Source organism: Poromitra crassiceps, assembly GCF_964638095.1.
Source record: "Poromitra crassiceps genome assembly, chromosome: 9".
NCBI classification, from domain to species: Eukaryota; Metazoa; Chordata; class Actinopteri; order Beryciformes; family Melamphaidae; genus Poromitra; species Poromitra crassiceps.
This window is the reverse complement of record NC_139630.1, coordinates 50,018,393-50,040,892: the sequence shown is the minus strand read 5'-3', so window position 1 is coordinate 50,040,892 and position 22,500 is coordinate 50,018,393. Positions and strand designations below refer to the sequence as shown.

The 22,500-nt window shown below is 49.8% G+C and overlaps 1 protein-coding gene across 1 annotated transcript in view; it reads left to right on the top strand.

Moving 5' to 3' along the window:
* Positions 1–5,419: 5,419 nt before the first annotated feature.
* LOC310782778 (prospero homeobox protein 1-like) overlaps positions 5,420–22,500 on the top strand; it is a gene marked incomplete at its 5' end in the record, with an annotated part of 41,216 nt that continues 24,135 nt past the window's right edge. Inside the window, 3 exons of the mRNA XM_083643525.1 lie at positions 5,420–7,423; positions 11,820–11,927; positions 21,485–21,679. Of these exons, the coding sequence (XP_083499651.1) occupies positions 5,420–7,423; positions 11,820–11,927; positions 21,485–21,679 (2,307 nt within the window). The remainder of the gene's footprint in view (positions 7,424–11,819; positions 11,928–21,484; positions 21,680–22,500) is intronic.

Sequence of the window (22,500 nt, the reverse complement as noted above, 5' to 3'; positions counted from 1 at the left end):
GCGCATTATCCATTTTATTATTATCTGAATTTTTGTTTCCTGCCGCCCATGCGCCTAATCCGAGGCATTAACTCTCTCCTCCCAACTCAATGTAGGAATGTATGGATGAGTTAAAATAGAGATGAATGTCACCTGTATTATCCTAACGGTTAGGGTCAATAATGAACAATAATTCTCCTCTGTAATGCTTCATTTCAACGACACAAAAATAAATCAATAATGACTAATAACAATAAACAAAATGTGTCTATGTGGGCTGAAAGAAGAGCAAAATCGGGGGATAATTTCCAATCGTTTATTAGGAATGCAGGTGCACGTGAGGGCGAGCAGCCGTGACCGTTTCATAAATCAGAAGCGTCAAACGAGCTTTCACTGAAAGCCTCAGATCCGCATGGGTTGAGTGCTACAGGTGAGGAAGTTTCACAATCGTATAATTCAATTGAACTTTCTTTTTGGAAGCATAAGTATAGGGGAATTACTAATTTTGACATCTAAAGTAAACAAACTAAATCATTTTCACCATAGCGCAATTTGAACGCACGGTCGCAGGCGATAAATGTGCGTAATCCTCGGAGGATGCACCTTAATTTGAATTCCAAAGCATGAGTGCGAGCCTCTGTGGTGGGTTGTTCGTAAATCAAACTATGCCTATAGCCCATGGGAAACTTGTGCGTAAAATACAGTAGTCTCTACATGTCACTTTGAACCTCCAGTACCCAAGGGACAAACGATTGAATGTCCCTTTGAGAAGGCGTATATATTATGTAAAAAAAAACATCTTATTTTAAAATAACAATTTGCTTTGCATCTTTATTCAGACATGGGGAGGGTTCAAATGACAAAGTTGGCAAAAACGGTCAAAGAATTACTGCACTAGTTGGGGTGGAAAAGAAGAAAAAAAGCCAATGCGTGTTAACAGACTGTCATAAACATCCAAAATGAATCATAACATGCATAACACAACCTCTGGAAATAAAAATGCGTTTGAATTGTAAAAAATTACGTATTGTTTTGTAATTTTACTAAAATTCAGATAAATTAAGATGACGCTGTAAAGGGATAGAAAACATTAGGCATAACATGTTATTCACAATAACAACAATGTCCATCTTAATAAGACTATCTAGTAGGCTGGGCTTAAAATAAAAAAAAATCTGCAAAGATGAATACATCTGCGACAAAATGAGATAAATTCACTTGTTGCCAAAGCAATCTATTTTCTTCAAGCGTAATTTTGACAGCCAACTGGTGGAATCATCTGCCTTATTATTCTGCCTGCATGGTTTTAAAGTATGACACTTATTGATTTGAAAAATCACGAAACATGTGTAAGCTGAATTTCACATTATTAATGAAGACTGAATATGCAACTAAATGACTTGACGTGTTTTTTTTGCATTTGCTTCTAAATGTGATATCAAAGTGCATAACTCTTACTCGCAGAAGAAGGGATAAGTGAGAATAGTATTTCCTTTTTTTTCTTTCTCTCTCTCTCTTTTTTAAATGTTCAAGTCCCATTCCCTGGTCAAGTTCAGTGCGCTCTTCTCCGGCCCGGACGCACGGCTCTTATTGGTAGGTTGCGACAGTTACATCACGCCGCGCGGTGACGCGCACGTCTTCCTGTTTCCTTCAGCCGCGTCTTAAAGTGAATCTTTAGTAGCGGAGGAGCGCGCAGCATCCAGCCAGCCTCTGCATCCAGTGCGCCTCCGAGACGCACACTCACTCACTCTCGCTCTCTCTATCCCACACACACACTCTCTCTCTCTGTCTCTCTCTCTCTTTTGGTCACAGCAGAGGATAGAGGGAGAGACCGACGCGCAAGAGCTCTTTTTTATCTTCTATATATTCTTTGCTATTATTTTTTCGCTCTCGTCACTCACTTTATTGCAGCGATTCCTTCTCTGAGAAATTATTATATCCAAGCGTCCAGCGATCCGCCTTGCGCACCGTGTTCTCTCTTTTTTTGCCGTAGGAGTTGAGCTTTTCCATCTAAAGGGTAAGTAACCTTGTCCTCAGATACCTCCCTCTCTCTTGTTCTGGTCCCGTGTCGCCAGTGCGCTCGGTGGGCGGAAAAAATAAACAAAGCAAAAAAGCTATTAACTTGGCAATTTGTTCCGATGGACGGCAGCTAATCATATCGATACGACGTTATTGCTTGAATTCGTTTCCCATCTTGGCGTGATGTGTGTGATAGAGTTGCGTGAGCAACCCCGTGTTTTTTATGAGGATGATTCGCGGACGGTAGCCCAACCTTCCTCATCAACGCGGAGATCAAGTTGATTTGCAACTTTGCGCGAAGTAAGTTTTGGGAAGCAAATGTGTGTCCGTGTGAATTGGTGTTTTGTTTTCTGTTCTTTGACCCTTTTTCTTGTAATTTTTTTAACAAACGTGGTTGATTTGCGATGGACACTCCGTTTTAGCTGTGTTTCAGTGAGTGTGGAAATCCGTGGATTTGCCTATTGCTTGATGTCTTTGTCCCGTATACACAAAAATGCTGTTTAATACCCCTAATGTGCTACATTTACTGTAGGCTAAATCCATATCCACGCTTTCCAGGATTTGTCTCCAGCTTCCTGATTACCTTCTGCGCAAACACGTCTGAGTTATTAGGCTATTTGTAATAAAAACGTTGCATAGCCTATTAACAGTGCACGCACCTGATCTTTTTTGGCATATTGTTATCTTAAAGTCTTTAGCCTAGAACTGTCCCAAGTAGCGGACATCCATCGCCCGCACTTTCTCACATCTTGGAGAGGAAACGTTGCATGGGCTCCTGTTTTAACTCCCACAGCTTTTGGTGAATAATCAGAATATATCATTTCAAAGCAGGCCTAGTGTCCTGAACTTATCTCGTCGTTTTCTCTTTGTTTCCTCTCTTTGCTCTCCTCTTCTGGTTTCTTATCGGTCCCAGAGGGTTAGCGGTTCACGGACTTTTAAAGATCCTGGGAAAAGGGAGAAAGAGAGGGGGTTTAAAAGGTTGAGAGAGGAGCTACTGCTCATTGTTCATCTGCGCTCATATTTCCTTGAAAATGTTGGAAGGTCTTTGACTGGAGAGAGTGCGCATGGGCAATGGGAGACAGGTGCGCCGTTGGAAAAGACAGGTGCTGGCGACTATTTCCAGCCCATTGTTATAAGGTCTGAGGCGTTAAGTCAAGGTTTTCTTCTTGGAGATATATCGCCCCTTGTCTGAACTGCTGGAGATGGATGTCGAAACTTGGGCCAAAACCATTTGTCAAAATGATTTATTTTATTATTTGGTGTGGGTGGTGTTATACTTGTAAGATTTCCATCCCCCCCCCACAATAGGAAATCATTTGACCCAACGCTTCCCCCCAGCAAATCTTGCTTTTTACAGTCTTGGCAAAATGTTTGTTAGGTATTTCAATGAAGACTGTCAACCTGCCAGTGCATGTCACTGTGATGCATCACAAGGCACAACTTCAAATGATGCCAATCCAAAGGTGTGTGTGTGTGTGTGTGTGTTTGTGTGTGTGTAAGCGCAGCGTGTGTGTGTGTTTGTGTGTGTGTGTGTGTGTGTGTGTGTGTGTGTGTTTGTGTGTGTGTGTGTGTGTGTGTGTGTGTAAGTGCACGTGTGTGTGTGTGTGTGTGTGTGTGTGTGTGTGTGTGTGTGTTTGTGTGTGTATGATACATAATGATCCAAATGAAGCCTTGTCATTTTTTTCAGTGAATTGATTTCACTTGATAATTCAAAGATGATAAATTGTCTTATAGTTAGAACAAGCAAGAATCACTGTTCAAAGTTCACCGTTTGTCTTATGCTTTTACATTTCATAGATACATTTTCCCCACCCTATCCCTCCTTCAATAACGGGGTGAATCTCAGCCTAATGCCTTCAAATGAATTTTGTAATCTGATGTCATTTCATAACAAAAAATGATTAAATGTAGAATTTTTTTTACAACCAAGATCCATATTTAGCATCAAATCAGCTTGAATCGGTGTAACATTTTGAGTATATTTGCAGACACCTGTAACATTTAAGGCGAGGAGAGGATTTTGTTTGTCCGTTATATTTTATCGGTCCATCCAATATTACACTTAATAACGCTTGGGGTTTTGCTTATAAGAGCATAAGGAGAAAATTGTATTTTGCTGCACCGCGTCTAAACTAATCTAGCCTCACTTATGCTGGCATCACTGAAATTAATAAATTTACTAATTGCATGAATATTTTAAGAAAGATTAGTGGCATGCATGAATTGTTATTACACAGATTAAAATGCCTTCTTCACAATTTCATTCATTATAGAAAGATTTAATATGACTGATATGCCACTGGCTAAGACATAGCAACCGCTGCTTCCATAGTGTTATTGATGCAGGCCGGGTAGTGACAAAACGTTTCGCTTTCAGTGGGGCATTAGGGTTTTTGTAAGAGCGCTTTAGGTTTCTCCTTGCTGGAGTTGACCCTTGACCTATTCATTTGAGCAGAATTAACTGCCCTTGCCAGATGAAAAGACGAGCGAAAAAACACAGAAGTGAGCTCCTGCTGGCACCAAAATCAATAGGCCTTTTTAATTGTGTTTCTTTTATGTGTCACTCTTCCCCTCGCTTAAGCTATGATGCCCATATCGATCTATGTGAAAACCGTATGTGAATTTTAGAATTATCCAATGTGTAGTGAATAGTGATGGTTTGCAATAATATTTTTTTGAATTGACCAAAAGACAGCTCACTTACTGAGTCGGGTTCAGCCAAGGAGCTAACTGTGACTGTACATTTCTTGTTTACACCACATACATTGGAGATAATCATTATCCAACTTCTTTAATTTAATTTAATTTTTTTGTGAGTCAATAGCTCCTACGTTGGCTCACAGCACACAAACATGGAAATGAGGACAAGTACTTAAGTAATTATCATAATTTTATGCAGCTTTGTGCTCCGTGGGAACTGGTTCAGTGTCGCGCTGCGTGTAACAGGGGACAGGATAAAATGTAGGACTTTGCCCTGGAATGCCGAGCCTGTTCCCTTCCCTGTCCCCCTCTGTCATTGGTCCTCACTGCCTAAATGTGATCATGGATGTCCCTGTCCGTGTAGAAACACATTGTGGTCGTCCTGAGAGAGACTTCCATACCCGTGCTGTCGGCTGAGGCAAATCACGGGAGGGAGATTTTTTTGTATTATTATTGTTTCAGTCAATCAGAAACCTTCATGCATTTCCCCATTTTAGTGTCCTCATTATTTGAAACTGAAGTGGTTTATTCAGATAAAGGCAGTTAATTCTTCGAAAGGCCAAGTCCCGTTTCTGACTTAATGACTGACTTATATTCTGGGAAAATCTGTCGCTTTGTTGAGTCGTGAAACCGTGTATGTTACTTTTGCCCTCAGGTACTCAGAAGCTTGGATCCTGGAGGATTGGCTCGGTGGGATATGGCCCAATAGGAGCAGCCCGTGATGCCGGACCATGACAGCGACTCCCTCCTGAGCAGACAGACCAAGCGAAGACGTGTGGACATTGGTGTCAAGAGAACCGTGGGCAGCACAGCCACCTCCGCAGCAGCAGCAGTAGCAACAACATTAACCACTGATAACATCGCCCGCGCCAAAGCAGCCATTTTCGGTGCCATGAACTCTCTGAGCTCTCACTCTCATCACGGATCAGACACCGACTCCATGGATTGTTCTGTGGTGCAGCCACATGGCGGGCCCGGAGTGGTATCAGCCAACGACAGCGAGTCCAAGTCCAATGTGCTCCGAAAGCTTTTGAAGAGGGCCAACTCGTACGAGGATGCCATGATGCCCTTCCCAGGCGCCACCATCATCTCCCAGCTCCTCAAGAATAACATGGCTAAAAACGGAGGAGGAGCAGAGAGGGGGGAAAGACTGGAAAGAGGTGAGAGAGGAGACGGGGGCTTCCCCGGCTCGGGGCTCTCCAGCGCGGGTTCGGAGGCTCCCCAGGAGGACGCCTGCAGTAACTCCTCCCAGGACAGCAGCCCCCAGGAGTGCCTGTCACCGTTCGGCCGCCCGCCTGGCCTGGGCGCCTTCGACATGGAGCGCCTAAACGACGAACACCTGCGGGCCAAGCGGGCTCGCGTCGAGAACATTATTCGCGGTATGAGCCACTCGCCCAGCGTGGTGGTACCCGTCGCTAACCGACACCCCGGCGAGCGTGAGCGCGACATGGATGCGGAGCGGGAGATGGAGATGGATTGCCCTCCTCCACAGTCCCAGCAGGGGGCGCCCAGCAGCCCGCGGGGGGGCGAGGTGTGCAGCGGCAGCCGGGAGAACAAGCGTAAGCAGCGGCTGCCCCAGCAGCAGCAGCAGAGCTTCACCCAGCTGGTGTGCCAGAGGAAGGAGCAGAAGCAAGAGGAGCGACGGCAACTCAAGCTACAGCTGGAAGACATGCAGAAGCAGCTACGCCAGCTGCAGGAGAAGTTCTTTCAGATCTACGACTCCACCGACGACTCGGAGCACAACGACCTCCACAATGACCTGGGCAACATGTCCGAGGACAGCGCGGCCAGGTCCGACACCGGCGGCGATGACAGAGGCGGAGACGACATGCGCTCTGACAATGAGATGTCCGACCTGGATCCGGGCCACTTCCTGGACCAGGCACGGGCGTTGCTCCGGGAGCAGGCCCGGCTAGCGCAGGGAGAGAAGCCCAGGAGAGAAGCTCTGGGCCGGGGGAAAAGCCAGGGAGGCCCCGGATCCTCCATGCACGCCGAGGGTAAACAGCTGGCGGAGACGCTGAAGCAGGAGCTCAACTCGGCCATGACCCAGGTGGTGGACACGGTGGTGAAGGTGTTCGCCAAGCCTCCGCGACCCACACCCCAGCAGGCCTTCCCTCCGCTCCCCCTACCCCCCGAACGCTTTGCCGCCGTCGTCAACGGAGACAACCCCAACTTCCACACCACCAACCAGAGGCTGCAGTGCTTCGGCGATGTCCGCATTCCCAACCCACTAGACTCCTTTGCCGGTATGCCAGGGATGCCAGGCCCCACCAATGACCAAACCGAGGCGCTGCCCCTAGTCGTGAGGAAGACCCCCAACGAGCATCATCACCACCAGTCCTCAGCTGTGGGTGCCCATGGCGGGCACCACCACCCCTCCCTCCACCCCTCCTCTCTCTCTGCCTCCATGGGTTTCAGCCCGCCATCCTTCAGACACCCCTTCCCCCTGCCCTTCCCTTACCCTTTCCAGAGTCCCCTGGGCCCTCCCTCGGGTGGCTACCCAGGCAAGGACCGCGCCTCACCTGACTCCATGGACCTGTCCCGGGAGACCACCAGCCTGAGGACCAAGATGGCGTCTGGCCACCACCACCTGGGGCACCACCATCGCTCTTGTTCGCCAGCCCACCCTGGCAGCGCAGCAGGGGAACTCTCCCTGTCCCTCATCAAGTCCGAGTGCGGCGACCTGCAGGACATGTCCGACATCTCACCCTACTCAGGCAGCAACGTATCCTTTACTACATTCAAATTCAGAGTGAGAGCGAAAGACAGAACAATGAGTGAGTATATCTACTGTACGTTTAATCAGGAACACTGAATCTGATTTTGTAATCTTTGTGGTCCCATTAGTTCACATTTCCTCACGCCTGTGCAAAACCAGATTCCAGGTGGTCGCTCCCCTTATAGGCAGACACAGGCATATTTCATCCGGACCCACAAAGAGAAAAATCAAATCTTTTGAGCCTGAGCAAATCTCCCGTCAGAAACGGAGAAATTGGTGATGAATCACTTTTGCCTCCCACTAGCGCTGTTGCACTCTCCTCCATTGCGCTGCATTGTTGTTGCATTTATTTTTATACTCATACCTCTTCCTTCTCACAGCTGCTCCGCGCCGCAACCTTTTCTTCCATCTTCAGTCCTGAGTGCTTTAAAAGCACCCTTGTCACGTATCACTTTACTCACGAAGATTAGGTCCCCACGACATTCACTGGCCCCGATTCCTTTTATAAAAATGGCCTGAAAGAGCAAGGAGGGAGAGATAGGATCCAGAAACTTGGCACACAATGGTGTTATATAGCCTCCTCCCTTATAGTTAACCCGGCTGTGCCCCAATCGTGCCCCGAGGAGAAAGAGGCTATCCCCTATGGGAGGCTCAAATTGAACCCCCCGGGGACTCGGGACTAATAGCTTAAACGGATACATCAGTCCCTCCTCTGTTTCCCCCTATACCTCCTTAGTCCGCTCCCTTCACCCTTACGAAGGGTTGATTCGTGTCACGCCGGACAATTCATTACAACCGATGAAGATAATTAGTGCCATTAATTTCCTGAGCTGTTGTGGCTCTATGATAATGAGAATTGACACTCGTGATACATTGTTGCCGTTGATGTGCGGTTGTGTTTGTGATGATTACCTGAGCACCTGTGGGCTCAGCCTCACTCTCTCTCTCTCTCTCTCTCTCTCTCTCTCTGTGTGCCTGTGTGCGTGTGTGTGTGTGCGTGTGCGTGTGCGTGCCCGCCCGTGTGTACCCGTGTGTGCGTGTCAGGGTTCGCCCGAGGACTCCGTAAAGATGTATCTTTATGATTGCTTGCGTTTTCTCCCCGTGTTCCTCTTATCACCCAAACGCTGCAGTAAAAAGCCAACACTCATTGTCGTTTCTTTTCTCTTTTTGTTTTCATTTCATAAAGATCTGTCAACAGCCCGGGGGGCCTTCGGCTGTTGCTTGGCAGCCAAAGACTTCTTTTTTTCTTTTTTTTTTGTTCTCCCTCCCTGCACCTCCCCCCCCCCCCCACACACACACACCCTCCCTGTCTTTTCTTTGAAGCGGACGCTAACAGGTGTTTGCAGCGAGCTGTTTATCTTTCATTACCTCGCCCCGTCTTGTCTTCTGACCCAAGGGTGAACGCTTTCCAGAGATCCATAATCCTTTGCTTCTGCGGGCTCCCGATGGAGGGATGAAAAGAGAGAAGGGAGAGAGAGAGAGAGAGACGTACAGAGAGTGAGAGAGAGAACGTAGAAGACAATCAAACAGTAACCACATATGGCAGATGCTGTGGCTTTCACTGTAGCATTTATAAAATCCAGGGCATTAACAGATGTAGCTAGTCCCCTAAATGGGAGGAATAGGCAGAACATGTCATTTAATTAAAAAATATATTTATTTATCTTTTTACATGAAAAGTTTATTCCACAGGTTTTGGGAACCAAGTTTTTCTATTTCGTTTTCTAAGTTGTTCATAATTAGTATGAGATTTATAAATAATAGATTATTTAGTGTTGGCGCTCTCTCTCTGTGTTCACAGCTGGCTCCATTGATTGATGCAATAAAAGTACCGGGAGTAGTCATTTTGTGATATTTCTGCAGCTTTCTTATTATTATTTCCGGGCCTCGGAAGTAACGGCGCGACAGCTTGTCAGACATTTTGTGAGGTGCGTTCAAGTTCACCGGCTCTCGGCAGCGTTGCGGAGCAGATGGCTGCCATCAATTTCCCCATTTGTTCCCGCGCCGACTCGGAATATTCTTGTCCTTACACCTGGAATTAGGAAGTGGAGCAGCTATTTTCCTCTCATGACTTTGGCCTTTGGGGAAGTGTTGTGAGAATGATGATGTCTTGTCAGATGTGGCAGGCGAACAGTGGGCCAGCTGGTATGAGGGCACCATCATGACAAAATAATAGCCTCGCGCGCCACCCCTAAGTCCAATCACAATTACATTTGCAAGCTGTGAGTGAATTGGAGACGAAAGTGCCTCATCAGGAGATATGAAGCTCCTTAATTATCGACGGAAGCGAGGAGGTGATATTGTGTTTATGTGGCTGCAGAGAGGTAAAACTTCAGAAGCATTTTGTGATGTCAATGCTTAGGACAAAGTGGTGCCAAGCCTCGTTTGGAAAAGGGAAACAAATTAATCTTAAGCGTACAAGCACGCAGCTTAGTGTGTGTGTGTGTGTGTGTGTGTGTGTGTGTGTGTGTGTTTTTAGCAAAACATCCCATTTCCTACTGTCTGTCTGTCTGTCTGTCTCCCTCTCTATCACTGACTCGGTCTGTCTCTCTCTCTATCACTCTGTGTGTGTGTGTGTGTGTGTGTGTGTGTGTGTGTGTGTGTTTGTGTGTGTGTGTGTCTCTGTCTCTCACTGACTCTATCACTCTGTGTGTGTGTGTGTGTGTGTGTGTGTGTGTGTGTGTGTGTGTGTGTGTGTGTGTGTGTGTGTGTGTGTGTGTGTGTGTGTGTGTCTCTCTCCCCCTCTCTCTCTCTCTCTCTCTCTCTCTCTCTGTCTGAGGAGCCATTGTATCCCCTGCACTTGGAGCAGATGGTGTGGTGAGGAGAGTGAAGTGCTGCTCTTTTGGCCAGGCCTGCCAGAGTAACACCAGTCTGCCAGGGTTCCCCCCACAAGACCCTCTCTCTCTCTCTCTCTCTCTCTCTCTCTCTCTCTCTCTCTCTCTCTCTCTCTCTCTCTCTCTCTCTCTCTGTCTCTCTCTCTCTCACACACACTGAATCAGCAGACAAAGTAGAGGCGGTCTTTAAGGAGCCAGCCCAGCGTGCTGGCTTTTTTTGCGAATGGGAGCCCCTGTGTAACCCTGGGGCCAAGGGCAATCCAATCTAGCAGCTGATGCCTTCGTCCCCTCTCGACGGTCACAGCTACATCTGGACACTTGGCTGAGTTTAACGATGATAGCCACCCCTGTAGATCATAAATAACACAAGAGCAATGTATTTTGTCCAGTCAAGTGTAAATAGTCTTCATGAAAACTTTGCGTCGTATCTTCAGTGTAATTTAAAACCCCTGTCTTGCGCCTGCCTGCCTGATGAAAAACCCCCGTGTTGAAACAGCCTGAGGTTTTAACATGCAGCCCCGCCCCCTTTTCAATGTCTTATCCCCCCCCCCCCCCCCCCAGATTGATATTATCAGATGCATTATACGGCCGTTAATTCACCATGGAAATGGCTTGGGCCGTTCGGTGGCGCAGATGTGTTTCAGTCCCCCCCCCCCCCCCACCATCGCGGGCTGAGTCCCAAGCCTGCGAGCCCCTCTGTCTTCTCCTCCTCCTCCTCCTCCTCCTCCAAGGCTTTGGCAGCGGCAGAGAGAGGGGCTGGGGGGCAGGGGTGGAGCAGAGGAGGGGAGGCGAGGCGGGGCGGGGGAGGAGGGGAGGGGGGCTGGATGTAATTGAAGGTTGGAAGCCTTCTATCGCTCAAGGTGCCCCCCGCCAAACCCATCTCCATCCTCGCCGCGGCTCAATCCAGGCGATCCATTAGGAAGACGCGGCCTCTGACACACGTATTTGAATACGGCCCTATGCATGTGCGAGAACGTTTCTCATGTCGCCCGGGCCTCAGCGTGGTGGTGGTGGTGGTGGTGGTGGTGGTGGGACACCATCATCTTCTAGACCTGGTTTTGCCACTGATATGAAGCCAACATCAGACCGGTCGTATTCAGGCTTGGCACGTGTTGTCGCCAAGCCATTAGGGCCCTTCTTGCCCGTCACTGGCGTTAACTGCTGTCTTTGTCTGTGATATGCAAATCTCCCCCCTTTTTTTCTTCCTGGTGTTTGTGTCGGCGGAGGTTGGTGAGGGGTGTACGAAAGGCGTTTGCTTACTTTGACTGTGAAATGAGCCTCCTTATGTAAAAGCGTCGGCTGTAGTGCTGGCCAGCGTTTTATTTACCGTGACGCTCGCGCACCTGATACGGACGATGCTAATTACAAGCAAATGGCCTTGCCTGGGTGCACTGTCTTCAGGCCCCCTGCAACCCATGCATTCATACCGAAAGGGACATTTGGATACGAATAATCCAAATGATAACTTGTTCCCAAAATGTATTACTGAAGTATTACCAGGTAGATATTTTGTGATCAGAGTTGTTTCCCAAAAACGTGTGCATTTCCTTAACCGCAGCTATTTTCAGATCCAGGAGGGTCTCTCCCCCAATCATCTGAAGAAGGCCAAGCTCATGTTCTTCTACGCCCGCTACCCAAGCTCCAATATGCTCAAGATGTTCTTCTCCGATGTCAAGGTGAGTCCCCGGCCCTTCAGCGCTTCTTTTATCGTTACGTTGTCCCAGACTGAAACGTACGTCCAAAATGTTACTATATCTCTAGTCTGTCTCGTTATTTTCAATTTCACCTGTCTGTCCTCACTCTTCTCAGAAGAGAGTGTGACTCTTTTTGCCATCACACCCGTACACGGGTGGATCGCGATACGTTTTGTCTCTTTCGCTGCATCTCCTCCTGGCTTTTGCGGTTTGGTCAACAGCCGCGCTTCAAAAAGGGGAACTTGCATCTTACTAATTGTGATGTGGCGAGCTTGGGTTACACAGTGAGCAGCGTCGCTCGTCTCTCTGTCTTGCTGGAAACGAAACGAGAGCCGTTCCCTCACTAACTTATGGCTTTATGCAAAAGATGAAAGAAGAGGAAGTTGAGCGGGTTTACATGAGGGAGCCGGAGAGCCCATGAGTATTCTAAAGATAAAGAGGGAGATGAGCAACGGAGGGGTGGAGAGGGCACGGAGAGGAGAGGAGGATGGAGCCTAGAGACAGAGAGGAGTGGTTCTCTGAGCAGGTGTAGGGAGGACGGTTTGGATACGGGGAGGGGAAGAGAGAGAGAGACAGGCGGTTTAGGGAATATGGCCGAGGATGAGCAGTTAGCTCCATTGGGGGTTGTATGAAGGGAATTTAGCAAACAAAGCGTAATACGTAAGCCGCACACACACACGGACACACGCACACACACACGCACACAAAACAACAACACAATGGCCGTTGTAGTGTGTCGGTCCGGCCGAGTTTGTTGGTGTTGTTGTTGGGTTGCGCGCCCCTCTCGGACCATACGGAGGGTAAACACCCTGTTGACAGATCCAGGCCATCTTATTCAAATCAGGAGATAAAGCTTTCCTTTTCTCCCAGCTGCCCCCTCTCGGTCGCCATAGCCACCGACCATAACTCGCAGGTTCACATGACTTGCTCTCAGCGCACACATTGGTTAGGTTGGAGAAGCAGTGGGTGGGTGGGGGTGCAGGCACCTGTACAGCACTCGGGCCATTTGTTGAGTCTCTCTGATCTGTTCTCGAAAACGTGTCGGCCGGGTGTAAAGCCACACCGGCTAATAGCTAGCAAAGTGTTTTTCGACCAGCGCGGCTCACAGTCGAGGTCCACCGTGACTGATCATTCGCAAGTAGGCGCCCCTAAATGAATGCATCATTAGATACTTAAACAAGGTCAAGATAGTTAAGGGGATTATGGTTGACCTGGCTTTGTTTTTGTTTTCAGTAGAAGACAATGGGGTGCAAAGCTCTGAGTCTGTAGACATGTATGGGAATGAGACTGACTAACTAATTAGATGCGGCTAGCCCAGCCTCTTAGCGCGCGCGGCCCTCCTCAGACAAAAGTCTTGCCGGCTAATCAGGGCTCGTCTAATCAGGTCTTGACTGTCGAGGACCTAATAAACGTGGGAAGCGGGTCGGGACGCCGTCGATGTTGTGCTCCTTATTAACCTCCTTTTAAGACGCTCGTGACTTTTGACTTTCAGTGCGTGACATGTTTTGACGGATGTGACATAATATTATTGGTGGTGTGTAGTGTCGCTGATGGCCACCTATAGGGTCATTCCCACTTGTATGATAGCATGATGAATGCTGCTATTATTTTAATAGAGAGGAGGAATTTATAAATAATTATTACAGGTTAATAAACAGTTTATGTAAGATGAAGGGATTATATTCAGTCAATTAATAGACTTTTTTTGCCTTTATAAACAGACACAATGTTGATTTGTATCATTATGTAGGCTGTGCAGACTTTGATGGTAGAGCAGTGGTTCTCAAACTTTTTCACGTCAAGGGTCCCTAAACTGACACAAATTAGACCACGGACCCCCATGTGATAAGATTTTGTCCCAGCGTCCCCCATCTGATAAGATTTTTGCTTTTGATATGTTTTATTACATAAAGTGTATGAAACCCATGACCAAAACAGTCATACATTCTGTCATTGTGTCATTCTAGAACCCCCTCAAGGACCCCTGGGGGTCCCCGGACCCCACTTTGAGAACCATTGTGGTAGATAATATACATTTTTACTTTCACATTTAATTACATGCAGGTAGAAAATATCAGAAAATATCTGCACCCCCCCCCCCCCTCTCTCTCTCTCTTTCTCTCTGTGCATCCTGGTCTCTCTCTCTCTCTCTCTCTCTCTCTCTCTCCCTCTGTCTCTCTGTTAGTGATGAGCCTGAGTATTTGAGACCAGTCATGTGCTGTGGAGTGGCTGAGGTCGGGAGGGTTTCCCCCCTAGCTTTTATATGTCATTCCTTGTCCTTTCTTTTTTTTTTTTTTTTCCGCTGATGGTGTGGCATGGTTTGTGTTCTGATGGTGTGGCATGCTATATGTTCTGATGGTGTGGCATGGTATGTGTTGATGGTGTGGTGGTCACATGGTCTGTGCAGGTCACATGGTCTGTGTTCCCCCGGCGGGCGCAGGAGAAAGCAGCCACTGGATTTGAGTCGCCGCGGTAACAAAAGACCGCTTTCCAGGGCCGCTTTTTGTGTGCAGTCAGCCAATAGGCAGCTGGAGATTATCTCCCACAATTCACCCCTGCGAAAACAGGAAACGTTGGAAAGCCCTGATGACTGTGAAGGGGCTTACGAGAGTGAGAGAGAGACACAGTGTGAGAGAGAGAGAGAGAGAGAGAGAGAGGGAGAGAGAGGGGCCCGGACAGCTTCTCTCTCTTTCTGCTCTCCTCTCCGGTTGTTCTGGATGTAGCTTAGTGCTCTGAGGTCATCTGTGTGCTTTCTGCCCCATTGTTGACCACTGTGTCAGAGAAGGTGTTGGAGAGAGGGAGATACTTTGGCCTTTCTATAGTCATCATCAGTTATAAAAGGCAGCTAGCTGCATATTCTTACCAAAAGCCAGAATAATAGAAAACACCAAATCAAGCTGATTCTACGTGTTGATTTATGAGTTGTGCGTCTGGGTCGTGTAGGCTAGCACTCGCCTACCACCCTGACCCAATTCCCGGCTTGGTCGGACGTTCTCTTACAGACACAATTTGGCCGTGTCTGCGGGCGGGAAGCCGGTCGGGTATGTGTCCTTGTCGCCGCACTAGTGCCTCCTCTGGTCGGTCGGGATGAACCTGATCGGGGGCGGAGGAGAACTGGGGGGAATAGCGTGATCCTCCCACGCGCTCGCTATGTCCTGCCGGTGAAACACCTCGCTGTCAGGTGAAAAGAAGGAGGAAGCATGTTCTGCTGTAGTCAAATGGCTCCGCCCCCAGATCGGCAGAGGGGGTGGAGCAACGAGCGGCATAGCAGGTGGAATTGGCCAAGTACAATTGGGGAGAAAACAGGAGAAAAAGGTAAAAGACATGATTAAACATGAGTTGTAAGAGTGATACTGAAGTTACTGAGTAACTGACAGTCAAAGAGAATACTTCAGGCAAGAGGCTAGCTGGCGTTTAGACCATCAAGTGTTTTCCTATTCTGGTCTTAAGGGGTCTATGCATCTGTAAAGCATGTGTGTGACATGCGTGTGTGTGTGTGTGTGTGTGTGTGTGTGTGTGTGTGTGTGTGTGTGTGTGTGTGTGTGTGTGTGTGTGTGTGTGTGTGTGTGTGTGTGTGTGTGTGTGTGCGTGCGTGCGTGCGTGCGTGCGTGCGTGCGTGCGTGCGTGCGTGCGTGCGTGTGTGTGTGGGTGCCACTTTCTATCTTGTGCTGTTTGCACTAAACGTTGACCTTTCACAGGCTCTTGAGTGTGAGTGTGAGAAACACGCTCTAGCTGTCTCTCTCTCATCTGCCTCTCAGCCAACCAAGCAGCACACACACACGTACATACACACACACACACACACACACACACACACACACACACGCACACACACACACACACGTCCCCCACTGCCATGTCTCATGTCTGTGCTGGCTGACCCCTGCCAGCTCTGATTAAGGAGCCGCAGTGATGTAGCTCCTTTGAACCCGTTGCCTCCCTCATTGAGGACTCTTGTCCTTAGCTCCTCCCTCAACAAGGACTCTTGTCCTTAGCTCCTCCCTCATTGAGGACTCTTGTCCTTAGCTCCTCCCTCAACAAGGACTCTTGTCCTTAGCTCTTCCCTCACGAGGACTCTCGTCCTTAGCTCCTCCCTCACCGAGGACTCTTGTCCTTAGCTCTTCCCTCACGAGGACTCTTGTCCTTAGCTCCTCCCTCACCCTCACAAGGACTCTCGTCCTTAGCTCCTCCCTCATTGAGGACTCTTGTCCTTAGCTCCTCCCTCACCAAGGACTCTTGTGCTTAGCTCCTCCCTCACCAAGGACTCTTGTCTTTAGCTCCTCCCTCACCGAGGATTCTTGTCCTTAGCTCCTCCCTCACCGAGGACTCTCGTCCTTAGCTCCTCCCTCACCCTCACAAGGACTCTCGTCCTTAGCAACTCACTCACCGAGGACTCTTGTCCTTAGCTCCTCCCTCACCAAGGACTCTTGTGCTTAGCTCCTCCCTCACCAAGGACTCTTGTCTTTAGCTCCTCCCTCACCGAGGATTCTTGTCCTTAGCTGCTATCAGGGGGGTGTTCGTCCCCCACCCGCAATGAACCAAGACTGCTGGAGCTGCAGGGGGCCTCAGTGCACACACCCAAATTCAGCCTATATGTGTATGTGAGTGTTTGTGTGTATGTGCATGTGAGCGTGCACGTTCTGTACTGTATGCCAGCACTATGTTATTGAGCCACAGCTTGGCTGAGTAGCGTATAGGCCTTCATACAGTCTCTCCCTGGCTGTAGCGTATAGGCCTTCATACATTCTCTCCCTGGCTGTAGCGTATAGGCCTTCATACATTCTCTCCCTGGCTGTTGCGTATAGGCCTTCATACATTCTCTCCCTGGCTGTAGCGTATAGGCCTTCATACATTATCTCCCTGGCTGTTGCCTATAGGCCTTCATACATTCTCTCCCTGGCTGTTGCGTATAGGCCTTCATACAGTCTCTCCCTGGCTGTAGCGTATAGGCCTTCATACATTCTCTCCCTGGCTGTTGCGTATAGGCCTTCATACATTCTCTCCCTGGCTGTTGCGTATAGGCCTTCATACATTCTCTCCCTGGCTGTTGCGTATAGGCCTTCATACATTCTCTCCCTGGCTGTTGCGTATAGGCCTTCATACATTCTCTCCCTGGCTGTTGCGTATAGGCCTTCATACATTATCTCCCTGGCTGTTGCGTATAGGCCTTCATACATTATCTCCCTGGCTGTTGCATATAGGCCTTCATACATTATCTCCCTGGCTGTTGCATATAGGCCTTCATACATTCTCTCCCTGGCTGTAGCGTATAGGCCTTCATACATTATCTCCCTGGCTGTTGCCTATAGGCCTTCATACATTCTCTCCCTGGCTGTTGCGTATAGGCCTTCATACAGTCTCTCCCTGGCTGTTGCGTATAGGCCTTCATACATTCTCTCCCTGGCTGTTGCGTATAGGCCTTCATACATTCCCTCCCTGGCTGTTACGTATAGGCCTTCATATATTCTCTCCCTGGCTGTTGCGTATAGGCCTTCATACATTCTCTCCCTGGCTGTTACGTATAGGCCTTCATACATTCTCTCCCTGGCTGTTGCGTATAGGCCTTCATACATTCTCTCCCTGGCTGTTGCGTATAGGCCTTCATACATTATCTCCCTGGCTGTTGCGTATAGGCCTTCATACATTCTCTCCCTGGCTGCTGCGTATAGGCCTTCATACATTCTCTCCCTGGCTGTTGCGTATAGGCCTTCATACATTCTCTCCCTGGCTGTTGCATATAGGCCTTCATACATTCTCTCCCTGGCTGTTGCCTATAGGCCTTCATACATTCTCTCCCTAGCTGTTGCGTATAGGCCTTCATACATTCTCTCCCTGGCTGTTACGTATACACTCTCTCCCTGGCTGTTGCGTATAGGCCTTCATACATTATCTCCCTGGCTGTTGCGTATAGGCCTTCATACATTCTCTCCCTGGCTGTTGCGTATAGGCCTTCATACATTCTCTCCCTGGCTGTTGCCTATAGGCCTTCATACATTCTCTCCCTAGCTGTTGCGTATAGGCCTTCATACATTCTCTCCCTGGCTGTTACGTATACATTCTCTCCCTGGCTGTTGCGTATAGGCCTTCATACATTCTCTCCCTGGCTGTAGCATATAGGCCTTCATACATTCTCTCCCTGGCTGTCGGTGTAATAAAGTGATCCTTGTCTAAAGTGACAAATCTATCAGTCACTGGGCTGCGGTGACACCAAAGGTCTCCTGCATGAGCGATGGTAACTCTTTCACTGACTTTAATCTTAGTATGCAGCCTTCCATCATGCACCTGCGTGCGTGCGCACACACACACACACACACACACACACACACACACACGTATATACGCACTGATTCGCGAACACACACAAACAGGTAGGGGTCCACGTCTTACTCCGAGGTAGAGATTTATTCGGGCCCGGTGGGCAGAAAAGCGAAGCGTGGACGTGTGTGTTTTTGTGCGCTGTCACACTGAGAGCGTGAAGTCTGTCTGCTACATTGTGTGTGTTTAAGAATAGGCGTGTGTGCTGGCTGCTGTATTTGTAAGTGTCAGTAGTTTGTTTGTTTGACACTCCGATGTCATGACCCCGGCTTGCTGACTGCTCACGTTCCGGCCCTCTGCCCCTCCCCCCCCCCCCCCCCGGGCCCCTCCCCCGCACGCCATTGTCCGACGGCGCTGACCCACTCGCCTCCCCTCCTCCCTGCTTACCCCCCCCCCTCCTCTCTTCCCTCTTTCCCCATTTATGCTCACCCTGCACTTTAGGACAGCCACCATACCACCCCTCCTGAACACACACACACGCGCGCGCACGCACACACACACCCTGCCAAACAATGTCAAGCGGACTTATTCTCTTTCCCCCATTATGTCATCCGCCGATCATTCCAGAAAAGACACCGACCGGCCCCCTCCTTTAGCCCTCGTCCTGCCTCCTAGTCCAGCTACTTTCGCCTCTCGCGATTGGCCGAACTTTCTGCCCGTCTCATACCTTTCTGTTCTGTCGTCCCGCCTTCCCCCTCGTGTTGTGCGTGCGTGCGCTTATGTTTATGTATGTGTGTGTCGAGTGTGTGTGAGCCTGAGTGCCATCCCAGATTGTGAGGAGTGTGTGTGTGTGTTGTGTGTGTGCGTGTGCGTGTGCGTGTGCGTGTGCGTGTGTTGTCGAACAATAGCCAGAGCCTAATCTCCATGTCAAAACCGCTCGGCCTCCCCAGCGAGCAGCGAGCAGCCCGCTCAGCGTTTAGTAGCGTTTTGTCCCCCCATTCTTCCAGCACCACAAAAAGAGCAGAGGGGAGGGAGGAGAGACGGCCTCTGTGTGTGTGTGTGTGTGTGTGTGTGTGTGTGTGTGTGTGTGTGTGTGTGTGTGTGTGTGTATGTGTGTGTGTGTGTGTGTGTGTGAGAGTGGAGGGTGTGGGGTGGTGGCTTGGGGGGGGGGGCACATAAAGCTTTTGCAGGCCAGAATTTTTTGGGAGCAAGTGAGATGTTTTCTCTTGGAGACCACTGACAGGTGAAAGAAGTGTTTTTTGTGGGGAGCCCATGCTTTGGCCAGGGTGGTTACCCTGTGCTTTCTACAGGGTGGTGAGGGGGAGTGGGTGGTTACCCTGTGCTTTCTACAGGGTGGTGAGGGCGAGTGGGGGGATACCCTGTGCTTTATGCAGGGTGGTGAGGGGGAGCGGGGGGCTACCCTGTGCTTTCTACAGGGTGGTGAGGGGGAGCGGGGGGCTACCCTGTGCTTTCTACAGGGTGGTGAGGGAGAGCGGGGGGCTACCCTGTGCTTTCTGCAGGGTGGTGAGGGGGAGCGGGGGGCTACCCTGTGCTTTCTGTAGGGTGGTGAGGGGGAGCGGGGGGCTACCCTGTGCTTTCTACAGGGTGGTGAGGGAGAGCGGGGGGCTACCCTGTGCTTTCTGCAGGGTGGTGAGGGGGAGCGGGGGGCTACCCTGTGCTTTCTGTAGGGTGGTGAGGGAGAGCGGGGGGATACCCTGTGCTTTCTGCAGGGTGGTGAGGGGGAGCGGGGGGCTACCCTGTGCTTTCTGCAGGGTGGTGAGGGGGAGCGGGGGGCTACCCTGTGCTTTCTACAGGGTGGTGAGGGAGAGCGGGGGGCTACCCTGTGCTCTCTGCAGGGTGGTGAGGGGGAGCGGGGGGCTACCCTGAGCCCCCCGAGGTCCTTATCTAGCAGTGTGGATGTTTGGACAGTGTGTTTTCACTGCTGGGGCCAGGCGGGGGCCGAGCCTGCAGCTCTGAATAGGTTTGCCTCGTCCCTATTGAATCCAGCCGAGCGGCAGCGATCAGATAGCCACACAGCCTTCTTCTCCGCAGCGCTTATCTTCTCTCTTTCTTTTTTCACTCTCTCCCTTTTTCTTCTCCTTTCTTCCTGCCTGGGAGGAGAGGAGAGGAGAGGAGGAGGGGAGGAGAGTCGGGGGGTAATTGGCGAGCGGGGTTAAGTACATGTTTGAGCCCCCTGCGGGCCAGGGCGCTTCAGATGATGACTTAATCGTTTTTCTGGTCAATTATGTGTTTGCGGTCTCGCTGCCCACCTCCCCCACACCTCCCCCACCCCCTTCTTCCACTCTCAGGGTTATGATGGGGGGGAGGTCTGCTCCCAGTGGGGAAGATGAACCACACACATTTACACACACACACACACACACACACACACACACACACTCTCTCGCTCTCTCTCTTTCTCTCTCTTGCTGTCTTTACTTTATGTCTCTATTATCTTCCCTCGCTGCCCGACCCGTGTTCCCTCCCCTCTTTTCTCTCTCTCCTTCTCTCTCTCTCTCTCTCTCTCTCTCTCTCTCTCTCTCTCTCTCTCTCTCCCCCGGTCTCTCCCCTCTGTTGTAAGTTATTCGCCCCGTGTCTCGACTCCCTGCTGTGACATGACATGCTCTCTCATAACCCCTCCGCCACACTACATCCCCCCTCCCCGCCTCTCCCCCGCCTCCCCTCACACTCAGTCTGATGTCTCTAAAGGATGAGGCCCATGTGTTTTTAATGCATTGCTTACCGTCAACACATCCTGTGAAGATAACTAAAATAGCAAAAGACACACTATTCTAGCATTAGCTGCAGGAAATACGTGTTTGTAACTACGATTTTCCTGGTGGGGGACCCCGACGCCCCGCTTGAAAAGTGGCCTGACTGGGGGCTATATTTTGCTCCCTATATTTTCCCGGCCTGAATGATTTTCCCAGTCGCTTTGGGGCTGTATTTGAAGGGCTTTAGCTTACAATTGGAGCCAATGGCGATATAAAAACGGTACATGGGAAGTCAGAAAAGAATGTAGCAAATGCATTGTGATTTTGTTATTTTCACGGGATTTATTGACAGTAAGCACTGCATTAAAGAAACACCAGTCTTATCCTGTAATCCGGCTTAGACAAGATGCTTCTATCTATGCTTCATCTATATCTGTCTTGCAAACATCATCGTAGCTGAAAGCATTTTCGATTAGCCAAGGTTAGATTAATTTCTTCCTTCAACAATATCCAGTCTGACCAGTGCTGACCCCTCTCTCACCCTCCCCCCGCCTCCCTCTCTCCCTCCAGTTCAACCGCTGCATCACCTCCCAGCTGATCAAGTGGTTCAGCAACTTCAGGGAGTTCTACTACATCCAGATGGAGAAGTTCGCCCGGCAGTCCATCAACGACGGCATCACCGGCGCCGACGAGATGAGCGTGAGCCGCGACTGCGAGCTGTTCCGGGCGCTCAACATGCACTACAACAAGGCCAACGACTTCGAGGTAGGCGGACGACTCTCTCTCTCTCTCCTCGTACTTTGATTCGGGACAGACGATCGCTGTGATACCAAATCATAAACGGCCATACGTGCCGGAGGGGGAGGGGAGGAGGAGCGGCGAATGCGCTCAATATCAAAAAACATTGCTGAATTTCACTTGACGGCTCGTGTTGCGGAGGGGTAGTGTGACACCAACTCACCGCGTCCTCTCTGACACCACCTTATACTGAACTCAAGCCTCCTATACATCCTGCCGCGCTCAATACGCTCCTCTATACAGGAGTGTGTGTGCGTGTCCAGGAGTGTGCTTCAGTGTGAGGAACTCTCTCACCCACACGCACACTCCTGTGTACAGGAGGTAGGGTTAGCATACTCCTGTGTACAGGAGGTAGGGTTAGCATACTCCTGTGTACAGGAGTTAGGGTTAGCATACTCCTGTGTACAGGAGGTGGGGTTAGCATACTCCTGTATACAGGAGGTAGGGTTAGCATACTCCTGTATACAGGAGGGGTTAGCATACTCCTGTATACAGGAGGTAGGGTTAGCATACTCCTGTGTACAGGAGGTGGGGTTAGCATACTCCTGTGTACAGGAGGTGGGGTTAGCACACCCCTGTATACCGGAGGTGGGGTTAGCACACCCCTGTATACCGGAGGTGGGGTTAGCACACCCCTGTATACCGGAGGTGGGGTTAGCACACCCCTGTATACCGGAGGTGGGGTTAGCACACCCCTGTATACCGGAGGTGGGGTTAGCACACCCCTGTATACCGGAGGTGGGGTTAGCACACCCCTGTATACCGGAGGTGGGGTTAGCACACCCCTG